The following is a 19,266-nucleotide window of genomic DNA, read 5'->3' on the forward strand; positions in this document are numbered from 1 at the left end:
TTGGTCAGAGGGGAGGCTGTAGCATCTGCCTGTCCCTCTGAAGGATAGGGTATTTCGTTAAAGCGATCCGGAAGGAGTTGTTCAGAAACTCCTTGGCGGTGATCCCGTGGGGGTGTTCCTATTTGATGTATGTCACAAGACTCCCGTGTTTCTGTGTAGATCCTACGAGAAATACTTCTAGCAGGCAGGCTGGGGGTCTGGTTAAACCCAATGCCTATGCCAAACCTCTGCATTTGTAATCAATCAAAGTTGTGGCCTTATTTGACCCCAAGACATTGTATTTTAATGGAATCTGATGAGAATGCTTGCAAGATCTGGACACACTAATGCTTAACGCTAAACTCACAACTTTTTATTCTCCTAAAAACAATTAAAGACCTCTAAAATGTCCCTGAATTGTTAAATAATAGCAAATGGGCACTGTCTGTCCTTTAATTGCACACGGTTGTTTCAGTAATTAAAAATGTTGAAATAATGGCATCCTGTCAATTCATGGTAGTTTTTAACCAAAAGAAAATGGGAAAGCAATTAACTAAATCATCCTGGTATCTCTTTCTCTCTCTCTGAGTGTGTGTGATTTCACCATGTGTAGAAGAAGTGTGTGGGGGAGATAATCATGTAGACAGGCCCAAGACTCTGCAGCGAAGCAAAATTTTCAATAATACCACATTTCAGGCATTTACCTGACAAAGGAAATACACTGCTTTAAATGTCCTCTGATCTCATTCACATGTATCACTATGGCTTAGTATGAATGAGCAAGTGTGCAGGATCCTGCAGGGGTGGGTCATTGCTTTGGTTGCTCTGCTGAGCTAAGCCATGGTTTTGCTTACGTGTCATCCAAACCAAGGCTCATGGTTTGGCTCTCTCCAGAGAAATCATGAGCTGCAGCCAAAGTTTGCCCAGTGTTTTACAGCTCATGGTTAATATTCTCCATGAAAATACCAATTCAATAATTAGAACAAAAAAAAAAAAAAACTGAGATGAAGGCAATTAATCATGCTCCACTGGGAGGCATATTCTCTCACAAGCCCATCAACTAATTATCAATGGTCAAAAGGTTGCAAGAGGACTAGTTTCAAATCCATTATAAAAACGAAATGACACAAATGTCATGATCCTCCCCACAAGCCACAAATCATTTAACACGGAACTGGGAACATGCAACACACTGTGATAGGATCATCAGAGAACTTAATTTTAGCAATTAAACCATGTACTGGTACTTTATATAATAATGTACACCATGGCAGTGTTGAATGAGCACTGATTCCATATTCAGTAGGGGTAGGGCAGCAAAAAGACATATAACACTTTCTTTTACCATCATGCAACCTGAAAGGCCAAGAACACAATTCAAGGAAACCTGTTACCGGTATTTCACAAAACCCTCAAAACAGATCTCAATGACTGTTTAGTAATCTCCCTGGTAAGAGACAAGAATACAAATCTTTACAACTCTTTCTGGTAAATGTTTCTCCATGCTATATAAAAAACAGACTTACTAAATACTACTCACCTGGTCACTAGTGCCAGGTATGAATAGGCTCCAGGTAAAGTCTGACAAAACTGTATTATTTACACCACAGTTGTTTAGCAAAGATTTGCGTGGACAGGAGGACCAGTTAAGATTGTAATGGGCTACTGACTTTCCTACACTTATTTTCAAGGCTTGTTAAAATGCTCATTTATCAAATCTCCTAGAAGAAAAGTGTGCTTGTTGAACAAGGTCAAAAAGACAGCCCAACCTCAAAAATGTCACTGGGGCTTTAGTGCAAAGTACAAGCAACCTTAGCTCTGTCTGATTCAGCATGAAGGATTTTTAGCATCCTGGGGAGAGCAACACATTTCAATGAGATAAAAGTGAAAAAAGCTTTCTTTATTGCAAAGCAGCAGGGCAGTGGAACCCCACTGAAGAAAGGATGGAAATTATAATGGAACTGACATCTGGATGTGATTGGTATACCAGGCTATCATTAGCAGGCACTTGTGTTACCGTTAACACCTGATTTTTTTTTCCCTTTAAAAGAGAGACAGTAAAGCAGAAATGGAATTCCGTGAATATTCAGAAAGAAAACTGTGTTTGCCAGTTCAGCTAAAGGCCAGTTGCAGTGCAGATTTTTGTATTCATGGAAAGGAGATAGAAAGCTGTATTTTCAAAAAGTGGAAAGAATATGGCTCACCTAAATGGGGCAGCCACAAGACAGAATTGCCAAGATTGAGACAAATTGAACTAGTTAAGATTTAGTTCCATTCTTTTTGAAGTATAGTCTGATTCTGTACATTCCACTGAAGTTCAAGTATCACCCTTCCCCCCCCAAAAAAAAACCAGGAAAAAGAAACGAGTCACAAATTCCATTAAGGAGGCTAGCAGAGACAAAAACAATTTGGACTGGCAATATTTCTAATGAAAATGATGCAGCGCTTTTAAATTCATTGATGCTGACTTAGGATGTTCCTTGTGCAATATGGGTGTAACAAAATTGATTCGTCTTTGGAAAACTCACAAGACCAGAGAAGTGAGCTACAAAACTGGTAACACAATATTCAGCTACATCTCAAGACTGCCTGGGCGGCACCCAATGATGTCCAGCTTCTTGCGCAATGGGGATTCAGTTGTCTAACTGGGCTTCTCGTTTTTCTTCTCCCTCCTCCGGTCCCTCCAAATCTCAAAACAAATAAACTCATTTTTTTCCAATAAACTTGCTCCATTTTTATCTGCCTTCTCCGACGAAGTTAGTTAATTTCACCATGTATACCATTTCCCAAATTCTAGCTTGCCATGAGTCAACATAGTGGTTTGGGGGGTTTTCCACTTCTGATATGGTTTTATTTACACAGATATACAACCTGCACCTAGATGGAGGGATTGCAGAGCATTCACATCCTATGAGGGTCTGGCTTCTCCCTTAAGGGCAGCATTGGATTCAAAGGAAGGCAAAAAAACCAAAACACCTCCCATACTCTGCGTCTCTTTGTTCCAGCCCGTCATTCCCAGCTCACTTGGAGTTCTGCCCCTTCCTTCTCCTTCTTGCTGTTAAGCAGCTCCAAGGACCTCATCCCAGCCTACATCATTCAAAGTTGAAACCCTAAACCTGGCCTTTGCCTCTGACCACTAGCAGAGGGCTGCAATGCAACTTCTGCAGACTGCCCTCCGTTATTATTATTATTTTCTTATTTCCTTTTTCCTGAGTGGAGATAGAACTTTGTTATAAATTCCTCAAAGGGAGCTAGGGAGAACAAGACCTTTCAAACAGACTGCAATTGATTTTGTGTTTTCTATAACATTATTTTTCTATTTGGACAAAAAAAAAATTCTTTGGACCTTCCTTGTCCTTTATGTGCCCCTTTCCTCCTTCCTAGTGCTCACTTTCATACCGTTCTCCCTGAAGCACAGGGTCCTTTAAGATCCCACATACAACACTAGGCCCTATGCTATTACCCCAAAGTTAACATTTTGTTTTAAAGAAAGACAAAGCTACCATTACAAAGATATGAGTTTACAAAAACTAATTTCTCTTTATTAAGCATTTTTGGTTGCAATTCTTTTCTTGAAAATGTTCTCTTGTACTGTGATTTATTTTTGTAGCCAGAAATAATCTGAATGTCAGGATCACTCTGTCTGCTTTCTTCTTTAAGCCATAATGCCCTATAAAATAACACATCATGTGTGCTTTGCTAAATGTGCTCAAACCTTTAAAACATTTTGTGGTAAAAATGATACATGTCCTGCTGGTTCCTTTTAAAACGTACACCTACAGGAAGCCCATTAATGGACAGATCCAACAGAATTTAATACAGCACTGATCCCGAGACTGCTTCTACCAAGAACTCATTTCTAACACAAGTTTTTAATGCTGGACTCTTCAATTATTAAAACTGGAAAACTGAAAAGGAGATCACAGTAATTAACGAAACACCATTTGAAGTAATAAAATAACCCTTTGAACATTTTCCTTCGTTAGACCTAACTTCAAAGTTAAGGTGAATGGAATAATTTTAATCCAAGCTGGTTTTTCTCATCACCTTATTTGAATTACAGATATCTATTGGGCACAAAGTAAAAAAAGAAGTGCAATGTCCATACCCTCTTCCTCAAAAATGACTGTAGCAGTCACTTCTACCCCCTGAAAAATCTATGGCTTGAGAAGGCTAAGAGCTGGATGAATAGGATAGAAAAGCAATAGCCCAAGGTGAAATGAAGCAGAAGATGGGCTAGCACTGATCCCAAATACACAGATATATGCCTTGGATCCTAGGGAGAAGAGAGGATGAAACATTTCATACCATCAAATACACCATAGACCCAAAGTGTAACCTAATTTAAACAGTGTTAGAAATATTCCATTTGACCGGCTGGATGTGCAATTCCAAGAGTAATGAGAAAACCCATTGAAAAGAGTCACTAATGTCTGTGGATCTGCATGTACACTAAGGGGTTGCTTGACCTGGAGGAAGGAAGACATTTCTGAAGCTCCTTTAGCTTGCACTTTCCTGTCATTTCTGAAGATTTATTATTCGGGAAAGAATTTGATCATGTATTATTTGAATGTTCAGATACATCTATACACTGATGATTAAACATTTGTTCATCTATTTATAACATTTGTACAGGGTGAAGACACCTCTGCCCCCCCAGTATGTACAAGAAATGCAAATTCAACTGGAAATGCAGTGGGGGCAGGGGGATGGCCTCACTGCATTTTAAGCTACTAAGGTGTACATACTTGTCCTCCTCTTGTCCCACTGCTTCCTCCTCTTGGGAAAACTGCTCTTTAGTGCTCCATCAGAACAAATGGCAATTTGGGTTTTCCTTGGATTGCTATTTGTTCCTATTTATTGCTGAAGAGCAGGTTTTCCCTCGGAAAGGAGCAAGGCAAGGGGAAAAGCAATCGGGCCCATGCCTAGAAAGCGTGGGTCAAGCAGAAAACTGCTGAGCCCTGTACTTTCTAGGCACAGCACAAGCGCAAGTCTGGGTGACCCCTTAGTCACATCACTAAAACTCTTGTTTTGAACAGAAAGCATGAAGGCATCCTCAAACTTCAAAAGCTGAAGTTAAAAAAAAAGAGAAGAGAAGAGAAAACCTTCCTTTCATGACTAACATGCTCCAGTAGTTCTTTATAGCATTTACTTCTGAGATACCGTGCACCTCCACCTAGCAAATTGCATACTAAATTGATCTCACTTGTCATAACTCTATCAGCTGTGAAAGATGGCTAGGAATGAAGAATGCACTGGGTAACAATTGCATTTTTGGACTGAGGCAACTTCAGTGAGACCCCAGCCAATTGAGATGAAAGAAAGCACATCAGACATCACAGAAACAAAGATTGTCTTCAGTTTATATTGAAAGCTCTTGGTATTAATGCAGTTCTGCAGCAGGAAACACAGATAAACAAGCACCAAACCTGCTCCCCTATTCGCTATGGTTTATTTCTGATGACCTCCCCTGCTTTTTCTCCCATACTAGTAGGGGAAAACAACAACAATAATACACGTTAATTGCTTTGCACATTTTCTTTTAATAACAAAGAGGGGGAATTAAAGCTATCCTCTAGGGATTAAAGTTTCCCTCACAACAACATAATTTGTCACAGATTATGGAGAAGGGTCTGTGATAAAGTCTAATTGGCATAAACAGGATGTAAACCTTTGCTTAAAATGCTTCCTGGAATAAAAACAAAGGACTGTATCCAACTAAATAGCACAAGCTATTTGGGCTGAGGAAAAGAAATTCCTCAGCCTCTCGTCTTACAGCAAGCTCCCTAAATATGTTATGGGTCTGCCCTGCCCCAACCTTCCAGAACAGATTTTGGGGTGGAGAAGAGAGTGAGAAGAAAGTTATATAGCACCCACAGTTCTAGCTAGTTCTAGCTAGTTGCACCCACAGTTCTTTTTTCCTACCAAACAAAGCTTGTTCAGTACTTGCACTTACCCTGTTGAAGGGTTCATGATGCAGCCTCCTTTGTCAGCAGATGCTTTGCAGTTGCAACCCCTTTCCAGTGTATCATGGTTCATCCCAAAATTATGACCCAACTCATGTGCCAGAGTTACTGCTGCTCCCAGAGGGCTGTCAGAATGGTCCTTAAAACAAAACAAAAAATAATTTAATGGTAGACAGTTATTTCTGCTCTGGCTTCCTTGTTAGGATATAAAAATTATAATTTTTTATTTGAGTTTAACCTAAATATTGCACTTAAGAGTATAAACAAGATGATAATTTGCTTGGAAAAATTCGTTTTTAATGATGAAAGTGGAAGCGGGAGACGTGAGGGAGTCCGCAATAGAATGAAAAGATGTTATGAAACCTATTTTGTTTGTTAAATATGTATCTGTAAAAAATCTTAATAAAAATTTTTATTAAAAAAAAAAAACAAACAAAACAAAAAATAGAGAAAGATAAGAGTAAAGCATTTTATTAAAAAGGATGAAATAATATAGTCTTACACAGTGATAAATGACCAAGCTAATTAGGTATTAATTGTTATAGATGTGGAACGTGGCAAGAGTAATTACACTGTTATTATGGTAAATAAACAACACCAAGATCCTGCCCATTTGCCTTATTCTTCCATGCAGACAGCAGTGAGAAGTTGCTTGAAAATGCAGTCATCTGGAGGCAGTGCCACAGAGAAAGTTGTTTATGTGCCAGGAGGCCCCGACATAGTTTTGTAAGCGCTAGGTCTAGCAATACAAATCCTGAACACATCAGGATTGTACTGGTATCGCTGAAAGCTACTTTACACAAATAGCTTGCAACATGGAGCTTTCTCTGCACAGTTGGGTTTCAAGCGGTCCACTCAAACTGCTGCTTTTGTGTATGAACTGGGCCACATGTCTGGAAAGACCCATACGGTGACTTGAGAGGTCTAGCTACCTCCTTACCCCTACCTCAACCCTACTGTCCTGTGATGGAAGCTGGTATATGGGCTCATCCATGGCTTGGTTCACACATGCATGCACATGATGAATGCAAGACCAAGTGATGACTTGAATGGGCCATCTAAGACAGAAGTTTCATATTCATATCCTGCTTTTCAATGTTCAAGTGTCATTAAACAACTGCAGAGAAATGAACTGATGTAAATGTACTTGTACATTTACATGAACTGATGTAAATGTACTTGTACATTTACATGAACTGATGTAAATGTACTTGTGAACCTAACTAATTTATCAAAAGGCAGAAGTAGCGCATCAGAAAATGGCTCAGTCTACAAAATGGACAGTAGGAAACATGTGCTCGCTACGCTACCAGCACATTAGTACAAATGACATGCAGTTTACAGGGCAAGCCCCAGAAGGTCTGTGCTGTCAATAAAATTAATGGTGGTACTCGTTTCTTTTTTTCCGGACAAGAAATATTCTTGCAGAAACTATTTTCGTTGACTGGCACAAACATTTAAAAACTTTTCTATACTGTTCTCTGTGGCATCCATCTATTCCTTTTGAAAAACTGACCTTCTTATAAAAGTTCTCTAAAAAAGAAAAATGCATAAAACATGTAATATAAATGGCTGATCTCCTGTTTATCAGTCAGTAAATGGAATTACTATGTTCATCTGCCTTTTCTAAAAGCACATATGAATTTATTCATCTAAAATCACTCTTCTTCATAACCTTTCAAGCACTCTGATGTGTACAGAGAGTAAAAGCTTAGAACTGTCTAAAGGCTTAATTAAAAAGTAAAATGAAACTCCTAATAAATTATTGGCTTGGATTTCACAATTTTTGTTTAAGGGGCTTCTGTTAATAGTATGAATAATTGAACTCTATAGTGAATGAAAAATTGAAAGTACAATCAATTCATAAAAGGCATCACTCTCTGAAATCTGAATGCACTTTATCAAAAGTTGCATGTCATTTAGTACTTCTGAATACATTAGAATCATACCAAAATTTCACTCATTTTTTAGGACGACACTAAGTGTTCCTGAAAAAACACACAACTGTAGCTTTTTTTATTTTTATTTTGATCATATGTCACTTTGTTCTCCCTTCTGTTGCTTCTTGGATACCATTTTTTTCTCTGAAATGGCATGATCCCAGTAAATCATGGATCATTTACTGAGTAAGAAGTGTTATAACAGTATTTATTCAATCAAAATTTGGCTGTTTGTAGCATTATTACAGAAATCAAGTGAAGTACCATTACTGTTATAGGAACAGGCTCCTGTTTTGAAGAGGCAGCTGGCTGATTCTTCTTGTATTCCTGCAGCGTGTGGATGATTTTATTGCACCTTGCAGTGCACCCAGTAGCAGTTCGCAGGCCAATGTTTCTCACCTGGCTTCTCAATGTCATGCATTGCTGCTGGTAGTTGAGAGGGAGAGGTGAAGGGGCAAAACAGCTGGGAGCTCAGCATGGTGCTGGCACAAGAGCACTGGATTGGCTCTTCTACTGCACCTGTGCAACACTAAGCTCTCTGCCCCTCCCTCTCAGTAAATGGCAGCAAGTCTCAGTTTAGGGAAGCCAGGTGAGAAATGCTGCCAAACATTACGGGGTGCAGCCTTGGCAATCTGGGACTTTGTTTCCTTTCCCCCAGTCTCACACTATGGACATTTTTGCCCTTGTCTATGTACTGAACCAAATTATTACCATTTTATTTACCAAACTATTTTGCAGGGAGAAAAATGTTGAATGACATCCCCCTTCTCATTTCAGCTGAGGCATACCATATAAATAAATTTTGAAAGACGAGTTTCAATTTCATGAAACTTTCAATACCAAATACAAACTCTGCATTATGTTATCGAAATTGTGTTATCAGTCTAGTTCTTCTTACCTCCCTCCCCAAATTTCAAAAAAATGTTGAAATGCAATCTTGGCAATTACAGACAACTGCAGCGCAAAGAAAAACTAAAGTGGTAGCTAAACATTTTAAAATCCTTCTATATAGCACTGTTTTGCAAATAATAGTGTTTTAATGTCTAGAGTGATTCATCTCCACTCCTATGAGCCCTGAATTAGCAATGGATTTAATAAATACAGATATCATTAATCCTGACTCTACATATGTAGTTTTTTAGAAGTTGAATGAAAAAAACCCAGTATTGTAATTTGGATCAATTTGGCAGTGGGGGTGGGTAGAGAAAGAGGGAAGAAGAATTTGAAATGCTTGATCTGTACACAACTATTTTCTTTTTGTATACAAGGAAATGTTAAACTTTCTCTTAATCCGGAAAAGGCAAACTGATCTCCAAACCATGTTTCATGCTTTTAGACACTTATTCTGTATTGTAAACATATTAATTCAATACAGTTATACAATAAATAAAAGCAAGCATACTCCCACAGATGGACCAGGGCAGCAAACGATAGGGCTTTAACATGTCAGCATTATTACCATGTAAAGAGGGAGAACTATTTGGTTCATTTTGAATATAATTTTACTAGTTATCTAGAGCAATTTCTTCAACACAGGAAATGCAATGTCACAGCAAAAGAGATTGCTTGAACACATTTTGAATTAAACAACTGAAAGCATTTACCCTGAGGATGAGAAAAATATGTGATACCAGAAGAAAACTGAGATTGATGTGTTTCTAATTTATTCTCTCCCCCCCCAAGCTCTTTCCAGTTGTCAAACATTTGAACAAACAGAGGGTAGCATTGGGGCAGGGGAAGTGGCAGTTTAAAACAGTGAGAAGGGAGTTCGGGAAGGCTCTGTTATTGTTTATTTATTTACTTATTTACAGTGGTACCTCAGGTTTCATACACTTCGGGTTACATATGCTTCGGGTTACAGACTCCACTAACCCAGAAATAGTGCTTCAGGTTAAGAACTTTGCTTCAGGATGAGAACAGAAATCGGGCTCCGGCAGCAGGAGGCCTCATTAGCTAAAGTGGTGCTTCAGGTTAAGAACAGTTTCAGGTTAAGAACGGACCTCTGGAATGAATTAAGTACTTAACCCAAGGTACCACTGTACTTACTTACTTACTTACTTACTTACTTATCTACCTTACTATACTGCCCTTCAGCCAAGGGTCACAGGGCAGTTTACAATATGAAAACATGGGATAGCTAAGGTGTTGTATCCAACTCTGCTATTTCTCCTTGTTGAAACCGGTTTGTTTTCTTAAAAAAACAGCACCCCTCCGATATCCCTCCATCCCTGTTACTCAGACTTATGCCATCTCAGACTTATGCCCAGATAAGTATCCTAAAGCCTTGGTCAATTTTGAACCACTGCTACATCTCACTCTAAAATTTAATCAAGATTAAGGTTAAGGACCCCTGACAGTTAAGTCCAGTTGCAGACGACTCTGGGGTTGCGGTGCTCATCTCGCTTTACAGGCCAAGGAAGCCAGCATTTGTCCGCAGACAATTTTTCCTGGTCATGTGGCCAGCATGACTAAGCCGCTTCTGGCGCAATGGAATGCTGAAACCAGAGCAGTGCACGGAAACGCAGTTTACCTTCCTGATGGAGCCGTACCTATCTATCTACCGTAGATTCCGGCGTATAAGATAACTTTTTAACCCTGGAAAAGAGGTTAAAAAGTTGGGGGTCGTCTTATACGCCGGGTATGGCTGCAGTGGGCAGTGGACTCCACGCCGGGAGGAAGCTGCCCAGTGAAGCTGCCCAGCAATGCTAAGCCGGCTTCACTGGGCAGCTCCTCCCGGCGCGGAGCCCAACGCCCACTGCTGCTGCCCAACAAAGCTGACAAAGTGTATAAGACAACCCCCAAAATTGGCAGCTGCCAATTTGGGGGGTCGTCTTATACGCCCAGTCACCTAATACGCCAGAATCTACGGTACTTGCACTTTGGGGGCGTGCTTTCGAACTGCTAGGTTGGCAGGAGCTGGGACCAAGCAACAGGAGCTTACCCCGTTGCGGGGATTTGAACCACCAATCTTCTGATTGGCAAGCCCAAGAGGTTCAGTGGTTTAGACCACAGCGCCACCCGCTGACCTTTAACTTTAGGCAATTTGAAATGCATGCACCTTACTTATTAAAAGTGACAAGTTCTAATAGAAGCTAAAATGAACACACACACACACACACACACTGTGCTGGAAAGGCAACAAAAACATTAATATATTCTAAAGAGCTATGCTGATAACACAAAAGCTTTGTTATAGTTACTACCACCTGTTGTCTTTTGTCATCTGACTTATAATAAAAGCTATTACTGGTAAATTGAAAAATAAGCAATTAGGTAAGAGTGCTTATAATTATTTCTCTCTGGCCCATAGCAAAAATGCAGCATGCCTCATAAATAATTTTGGGAGTGTTTTCGTACAAAGCATATAAATAAAAAGATAAATTAGAAATTTATATTTTTTATTCTGTGAGGCTGTTTTGGTTTCGGTTCACTACTCTGAAAGGAGACAACAAAGAAAACATTAAATGATGATATTTCATTACAAGGCTAAGTAGTGGCTTCTCTTTAATAAATTCTCATAATTTCTTGAAACAAGAATAACAACAATAAATAACAACAATAGAAATGGACTTGGTACTTACCATAACAATACCTCCAGACTGCTCTGCAGTACACATGCTCATTATAGGTGCCATACCAATGGTAGTACCTTGGAAATAAGCTCCACTGGCGGAAGAAAAGAAAGTTTTTTAAAAAAATAAAAATTCAACTTTAGAAGGCAGGCTTAGCCCACATTCAATGGTAACCTCTTTATTTTACTAAATATAATCCAAATCCAATAATACGGGCTTTGCTGCTCTCTCCTTTAGTGCAGTAAGGACCTATATTCTCTCAGGAAGGAATTAGCCACCCCTGAGTCAATTGTCTCCTGCCCAGCTCTGGCCAATTTCAATAGTCAAGAAGGGCAAGAATCCAGGACAGAAGTGGAAGGTCTCCAAGCTGTTTCTCAAGACTGCACAAGGTGAAAAATATCCATAGTGACATGACTAGATGTCCTAGTTGCATCCATCTCTGACTCTGTCAAAGGTCGGCATGAATACAAGAGATATTATTCACAAAATAAACAGCAAGCCTTCAAGGGCTCTAAGTTTTGAACTCCACAGCCTCCAGAAAAAGGCCCCTGCTTGACACAGTGTGGTAAGGAAGTGAGATTCTTTGATACTATCATCACCACCACAGAGGGAGCCTGCAGAAGGTTTGTCACCTGTGTTTGGTCACATTAATTATGACCCTTCTGTTATTTTGTTCTCTAGTAGGCCACACAATCATTTTATCACCCTCAACTCCTCAGGAGCCAATACCAAGGAGCCACTGTGGCCCATCAACTGGAGTGAGGAAGTTTGGGAGCAATCTGGAGTGTGGGAACAGTCTGGAATTTCTAGAATTTTGTAACACTTTTTTTTTATTTAGAGTAAGAAACCTTTACTCAGTGTGCAGTTCTTGCATCCGTGGACGTACCTCACTAGTTGTGCATTGTCATGGGGTTTACGAGGTAGAAGTTTCAACTTTCGCCAGTCCAAAAACTCATGAAGGCTGGTGAAGGGGTCTTGGGTTATTGCGCACTTATCCATGTCATTCCAGACTTCCACTCCAACCAAGGCTATTCGTATATTTAGTGGCCTATAGAACTGATGAAACAGCCAAATTAACATGCTGGGTTTTTATTTGTAATTTTATTTCAAATTAGAAAGTAGAATATGGCTGTATAAACAGCTTACATGATGGAGGCCTGGAATGGACAACATTTTACATGCAGTGAAGAAGGAAGTTAGATCATGCTCTCTGATTGCACCTGTTCTGCTTCTAACACCCCGGCATGGTCAGGCATGGGTGAAACGTTTATATGTAGATATATAAAATGCAATGAACATATCTAACTTCATAGATGACAACTGGATTATAAGTGGGTCAGCGATTGCGCTGCAGGTCTATGTGAGTTGTACTTCAACAAAAATATGCCCTGAATCCCTGAAATAAGGATGGAACTCTCAATCAACAGTGAGATTGCTTAGCCTTGCAGACATTTGAGATCTGACAGGTGACTTGTAGTTGTAAGCTTCTTCTCTATTGAAGTGTATTTAATTAATTAATGTCATTATACAGGTGCCTCCCCACTTATGCGTGTTCCATTTGCACACGACTTTGTACAAATGTGGTGCCGGGAAGTGATTAAATAATTCAATTCAACTCCAGAAGTGGTGGGAGAAAGCAGGAGAGTTCTCATGGATCACAAGGAGACTCTCCCCAGAGCTCAAGGAGGACATCAGTCCCAAAGAGACCAGAGGTGCACTGGGGCTTTGTTTATGCTGTTCCGCCTCCTTGCCTTACAGTTGGTGTGCAGGGTGGCACAGCAGTAGCAGCTTTCCCATGCATACTCCAGCCTCCTGCCAGCCACAGAACTTCAATTTCAGTTGTGGATATTTTTGAATATTGATTTCTTAGTATGGACTGAAGAGAGAGCAGCAGAGAGGGTGTCTAAAGGATGTTTAGAGATGCTCCCCACTTTATACAATTCCACTTATGTGTGGGGGGCCCTGGAACATGACTCATGCGTAAGTGGGGAGTCACCTGTGTTTCCCCTTTCCACACACATTTTCTCAATGGGGAATGACTTCAGTAAGAGCAGGTTTGCTATTGTTAGAAAGTATACTACTTCATAGCAACAGAAAACATCATTGTCCTTTTAAAAAACTGTTGAATAGTGGAAAAGATGGACGAAGGACACAGCTCTTTATTGCAGCAGTTAGAACTGCTCCTGGAATCAGACTGAATGCAACCTAGCTGGCTGCTTTATATAATACTAATTAACTTGAAACAGTAACAACTCACAACTAGCTAACCAATCAGGAGCGACAGTTTTCAATCCTTCATTTACACACTGGTGGCCCTGAGTGAGAACTGCCACTAATCTTAATACATAACACAAACGTTACCTTATCAACATAGTTGGCAATTTCTATCAGCCGCAGCTTCACTTTCTCCACGTCTTTGCCCTGTCTCTGAAACTACAAAAAAATAGTAACAAAGAACCATCAACATTTGTATTATACTCATTATTATTCTGCAGACATTATTTGCATTCTCCACGAAGGCATTAACTGACGTATGGGTTTCACACACAATATGGGCCCATAGTAAGCTCCTACTGCCGACAGTAGAACCCCACGTATGCCTTAAAACAAGTAAACATTGTGTGAAGGGGTGTAGTTTTTCAAACAACAAAAAAGGGCTTCTCATCCTGCTCCCACATAGCTGACTCACTGGGATCCATCTTATTGTGCAAAGAAAAAGGCTCTCATTTTAGCTGTCTCTCTGCCATAGGAAGAGAGCAATTCTGCTGTTTAAGCAGAGGTGTTGAAGAGGCAACGTCTGTCATTCTGAATGAGGGAAAATGCAAATTGGAAAACATTTCAATACGAGGTTTTTCATTTTTGGTTGCACTTCAGAAAGTTGAGATACTTTTAACCATCTGTCTTGTGTATTTGTTTTGAAGCTCTTTTGCAAATGCTCAGCAATTTATGCAGCCTTGCTTAATTCAGTAACCGGCAAACTGTATCTAAAGAACCTACACCACAGAATTGGTATTATTAATGCAAGCCAATCATAGTCTTAGTTCTGTTGGGTGAAAATTAAATAATGCAATGTAGCTCCAAGCATTCAAGAATTATGTTTCCTGAATCCATGCACATTTCATTAGTATGAATTAGCAAATCTAGGGATAGGGATTTCTCTCTCTCTCCCCCCCCCCCCCACTTCTTGCTTTGAGATACCTGCAAAGAGGCTTAACTATTTGTAACACCTTAGCATGCCTTGCAAATCAGTGTGGAGACTTGGCAGAAACTGGAATTCTTTACGTACTTTTTAGTTACAGAGACAGCATTATACATTATATTATATTTAGGATGCCCGTATATATTTTAATGTGAATCTAATTAATTAGCACTTCCCACACAAATATGTGGAAGTATAGCTATCCTTTGAAATTCACTTCTCTGAATTTTGTGGTGCAGTTCTCCAACCCAAAACCGTGGATAAAAAGGATTTATTTTGGAAAAGTGTGCACAGATATGTACACATGTGTGAAAAGAACATGAAAAAATGCATTGTGTTGGGGAAAATTTGGTTGAAAATGCAGATGGTTGGAGAAATGTGAACAAATATACATACACTTTTCCATGCTGTACTTAAAATTGAAAAAGGAGAGAATGTGATAAACTGAGATAGGCAGATTTGTTCATCTGTGTATGCTACACATCAAACTTTGCAACCCTTGGATTGGCACCTTGTTTCACTTGGGTAGCTCACTGGTGCACTACTGTTCACTTAATGCAATATAATATATAATGCAATATAATGTATATAAAGAAGTCCAGAAATATGGTTTCTAGGCTGTCAGTCGTGACTAGAAATTTAATGCTGACAGCCAGCAAAGATGACCATACCAAGCTCTATCTAGCCTAATGCTGCCTACTGTCATTGTCACAGAGTCTACATGGTTTCAGGCCATGGAGGAGATGTCAAGAACTGGGACCTTATAAATGCAATGCCTGCATTCTTACACTTAGCTATGCCTCCCTCTTTTCTGGTAGAAATCACAGCACAATAAAAAAATCCCCCCAACACTTTTAAAACATGTAGGCAGAGAGTGGAACACTGCATTTACCGTTAATAGGTTAGTCCACCACACTAATTTAAAGAAGTATTTTCGTTCTATCAGTTTTTTACATCATAGATATCAATGAAGCAACAACATGAGGACAGTGAAGTATTTATCTGATTCCTTCTCTGAAAGAAAATGAATTTTCAAGGCATATCATTCCACTAGTTTTATACAACCCCCTTGCAAATATATTTCTTCACATTTTTAACTTTAGAAGTTGTGTACCTCTCGATTATCAGCCACAATAATGAGTTCCACGTACTTGGTAGATTTCAGGGCTTCCCTCTTGTGCTACCAAAACAAAGATATTTGTTTTTTAATTTATTAGATTAGGGCAGATAAAAAGCAGCCAGTTAAAAACATAATTAAACTAAAATACAAGTTAAAACACAGAGCAAAGAGATCAGATTAATGCTATTAGTAATCCAAGGACACCTAGGTCTCTAGATATCTATTTCCTATAAAAGTGGTATGTTATAAAACAATTTAAATATCACTAACAGTATTTACTTCATTTGTGTGTGTGTGTGTGTGTGTAAAATGAAATTCGTATCGCACCGCTCTTCCATCATGGAACTATGGCTAAACCATAGTTAAAAATAATGTCACAACCGACCAAGTTTTAGTACAGATGAGGTTCTTGGGTGGACTTCCACCCACGTACTGACCAGACCAGTCCCAGAGCTCCTTAGCTTCAACAAGGTTGTTGGACAATGTCCTGGGCCCACCATATTTCAATATTCCCATGCAATGTGATAAAAGTGCAACATTCTTCAATATTAGCATACAATGTACAGTGGACTGGCATGATGGTTACTTCAGTCATAACACATTTTAAACACATGGATACACTTTGCCTCTCCTGTTGTTTGTATTCACATGTAAATTGCAAACATAATGAAGTTTACGCCATGGATCACCAACATAGATTTGTTTATTTTCATGCTATGTTCATACACATCTACAGATACTAAAATTGAAATATAATTTCAAGGCAAGAAACTAAGGGGTCAGAAGTGATGCACACCTTAAATCAGGGGTAGGCAGATTTAGGATTATTAGATCTACGTTACTTTTTACCAGAACCCTGAGGTCCACTGACCTAAACCTGGAGCAAAGATATTAAACAATAGAATTTGAAGCCTAAGAACTGAATGGAGTTCATGGTTCTTCCACACAAAAATCCACTCTTGGTTACCCCAATAATACTTCATTTCAGTAATATAATTTAGGACGGTGTGTGTGTGTGTGTGTGTGTCATTTTGTAGCTGCTACTGTAAAATATTGGGAGTCTGAAATATTTGCTGATGGTGCAATCCATGTATCAGTAGATTCAATCTAACCTCCTGCACATCCCTCCTTTAAATAACTGAATCAAGAAATGCACACACACATTACACATTCTTCATTGCACCCCAGTACACTGAGAGGAAGTATATATAATATAATACAGCGGGGAAGTATATATAATATAAATATACATAAGTAACTTTGTATTAATGTAGCATTTTTACATGTAACTGGTTTTTTATTGTAATATTTGGTTTAAGTTGTCTATTGTTGCTTCTGTTTTCTGCATAGCACTTAGAGATATTTTTAATATACTGATACAATAATCAATCAAAGTACAGTCGTACCTTGGTTGTCAAACGGAATCCATTCTGGAGGTCCGTTCGACTTCTGAAAATGTTCAACAAGCAAGGCACGGCTTCTGATTGGCTGCAGGAGCTACCTGCACTCAATTGGAAGCCACGGAAGATGTTCGGCTTCCAAAGAATGTTCGCAAACTGGAACACTCACGTTCGAGTCGCAAGGCGTTCAAGATCCAATGTACGACCATATTAAATGTTCTGACGCTACTAGTAGGCAGTAACCTTTTTGTCTCTGAAGGGCTATATCGGGCAGTGGGATGCAAAGGGTCACGTACCAGTAGGTTTAAGCAGCAATCTTTTTTTCTGCTGCTCCACTGACTGCTAATCACTTGGTTAGTGAATGTTGGATTATTTTGATTGTTGTTAGCCGCCCTGAGCCCAGCTTCGGCTGGGGAGGGCGGGATATAAATAATAATAATAATAATAATAATAATAATAATAATAATAATAATAATAATAATAATAATTAGTGGAGACGTATGGGTGGGGCATTCTTGGGTTTGGTGGACTGCACAGAGAATTGTGGGCCACAGGTTGCTCATATGTGGTGCCAGGATGCTCCATTTCAAGTAAGCTCATCAGCACTATTTTCTAAGCTTAGCAAAAGTTTGGAGGGGGATGAAGCATCAAATTTGATCTAGCTGTTTTTGGCTTATCCTATTAAATAATTGTGGACTGTAAAGAATCTAAGAAAACGGCTTCCAGTTTAATGAACTTTAAAATCTAGAAATTTCAAATTCTAGATTCCCGAAAGAGACTGAAACTGTCTGAACCTGGAGTTTCCAGCAGGATTTAATAAGGAAGTTTATTTGTTCACTGCTGAAACACTCTTTGTGAAATAGTTCATTTATCAGTGTTGATGTCTTGCCAAAATATGAGCATGTGTGTCTCATGACAAGAGTATCAAATATACAGAAGTTCTTTCATTTTTAAATGTGAAATTCCTGAGTCTTGGACAGAATACTCCTACTTTTGTGTGCCCATCAATCTACCACAAAGGTGGGGGGGGAGTGTATTTGGTGACTTTGGGAGTGGGGCAACTTAGCATTCCAAATAGGGTGGCCAAGGATTCTCTTGCCCTACCTTAAGCACAAAAACATTATGCTGCCATACAATATGGCAGAAGTGCTGCTTCAGGAGCCCATTGGAATGGTTTTCTGCTTTTAAAGTGACGAAGTTGGAATGATGCTAAATTTATGACATAGCATCACTCTCAGGAGCATTCTTGGGGGGAAAGGCAGCTGCCCTCATTGACCTCTCCTTCTACCTCTTCTTGTGCACAGGGCTTAGTTGATGATTTCCCCTTCTAATCAAGCCATTGTTTAGCAAGCCTTCCAAGCTAGTTCACTAAAGGTAGAAGACGTAAAATATTCCTGCTTGGCTGAAAAGGTTCACAGCAGTGATATTTTGAGATACACTCAAGATTCATCTTCACAAACAGTACAAACAGCCAAATGAGCAGCATTTTCATGCTCCAAAGAATTTAAACTACCTCAAAATAAAAACAAATGGGACAAAAGAGCTCTTGGAGATATGATGTAAGCTCCTGAACTTCTTATGTCTGATTAACATTATTAATCTGCTCCATGACTTGTCTGGAGGATGCGTTTCTTAGACAGACCATTTGTTTCTAAAATACACCTAATTATCACTTCTCTCTGCTTGCACAGCACAGCTTTCATAGTGCAATCAACTCCTCATTCATCCAAGACCGTAATTTTTTTAAAACAACAACACAAACACAAAATAATTAAGCAAAATAACATATTTACAAACTATGTAAATGCAAAGGGGGAAAAAACAGTATAGAGTCCTTGTTTCACCACACATTATTTCACAGTCTCTGCAGGATTCTTTTTATTTAATCTAGTGTCGAAACAGATAAGCAAAAACCCTAAAGTAGCTTCAGAGGAGCTTATTCCGTGGTGGCTGAAAGCACATGGAGATGTAATTGTTGGCAGTTTCAACCACATGTCTTTGCACGCTACCGCATCCTGAGATTTCTGGGGAAAGCTGTGAGGAAAGGAACCTAATGCTGAGTTTTAAAAGTGGCTGAAATCTGTAAACGA

The 19,266-nt window shown here is 39.2% G+C and overlaps 1 protein-coding gene across 1 annotated transcript in view; it reads right to left on the reverse strand.

The window, feature by feature from the left end:
• ADAM12 (ADAM metallopeptidase domain 12) overlaps positions 1-19,266 on the reverse strand; it is a 181,976-nt gene that overhangs the window by 53,480 nt on the left and 109,230 nt on the right. Inside the window, 5 exon segments of the mRNA XM_081912644.1 lie at positions 5,936-6,084; positions 11,467-11,551; positions 12,344-12,513; positions 13,819-13,890; positions 15,771-15,836. Of these exon segments, the coding sequence (XP_081768770.1) occupies positions 5,936-6,084; positions 11,467-11,551; positions 12,344-12,513; positions 13,819-13,890; positions 15,771-15,836 (542 nt within the window).

The sequence above is a fragment of the Podarcis melisellensis genome (assembly GCF_964234715.1).
Source record: "Podarcis melisellensis genome assembly, chromosome: 5".
NCBI classification, from domain to species: Eukaryota; Metazoa; Chordata; class Lepidosauria; order Squamata; family Lacertidae; genus Podarcis; species Podarcis melisellensis.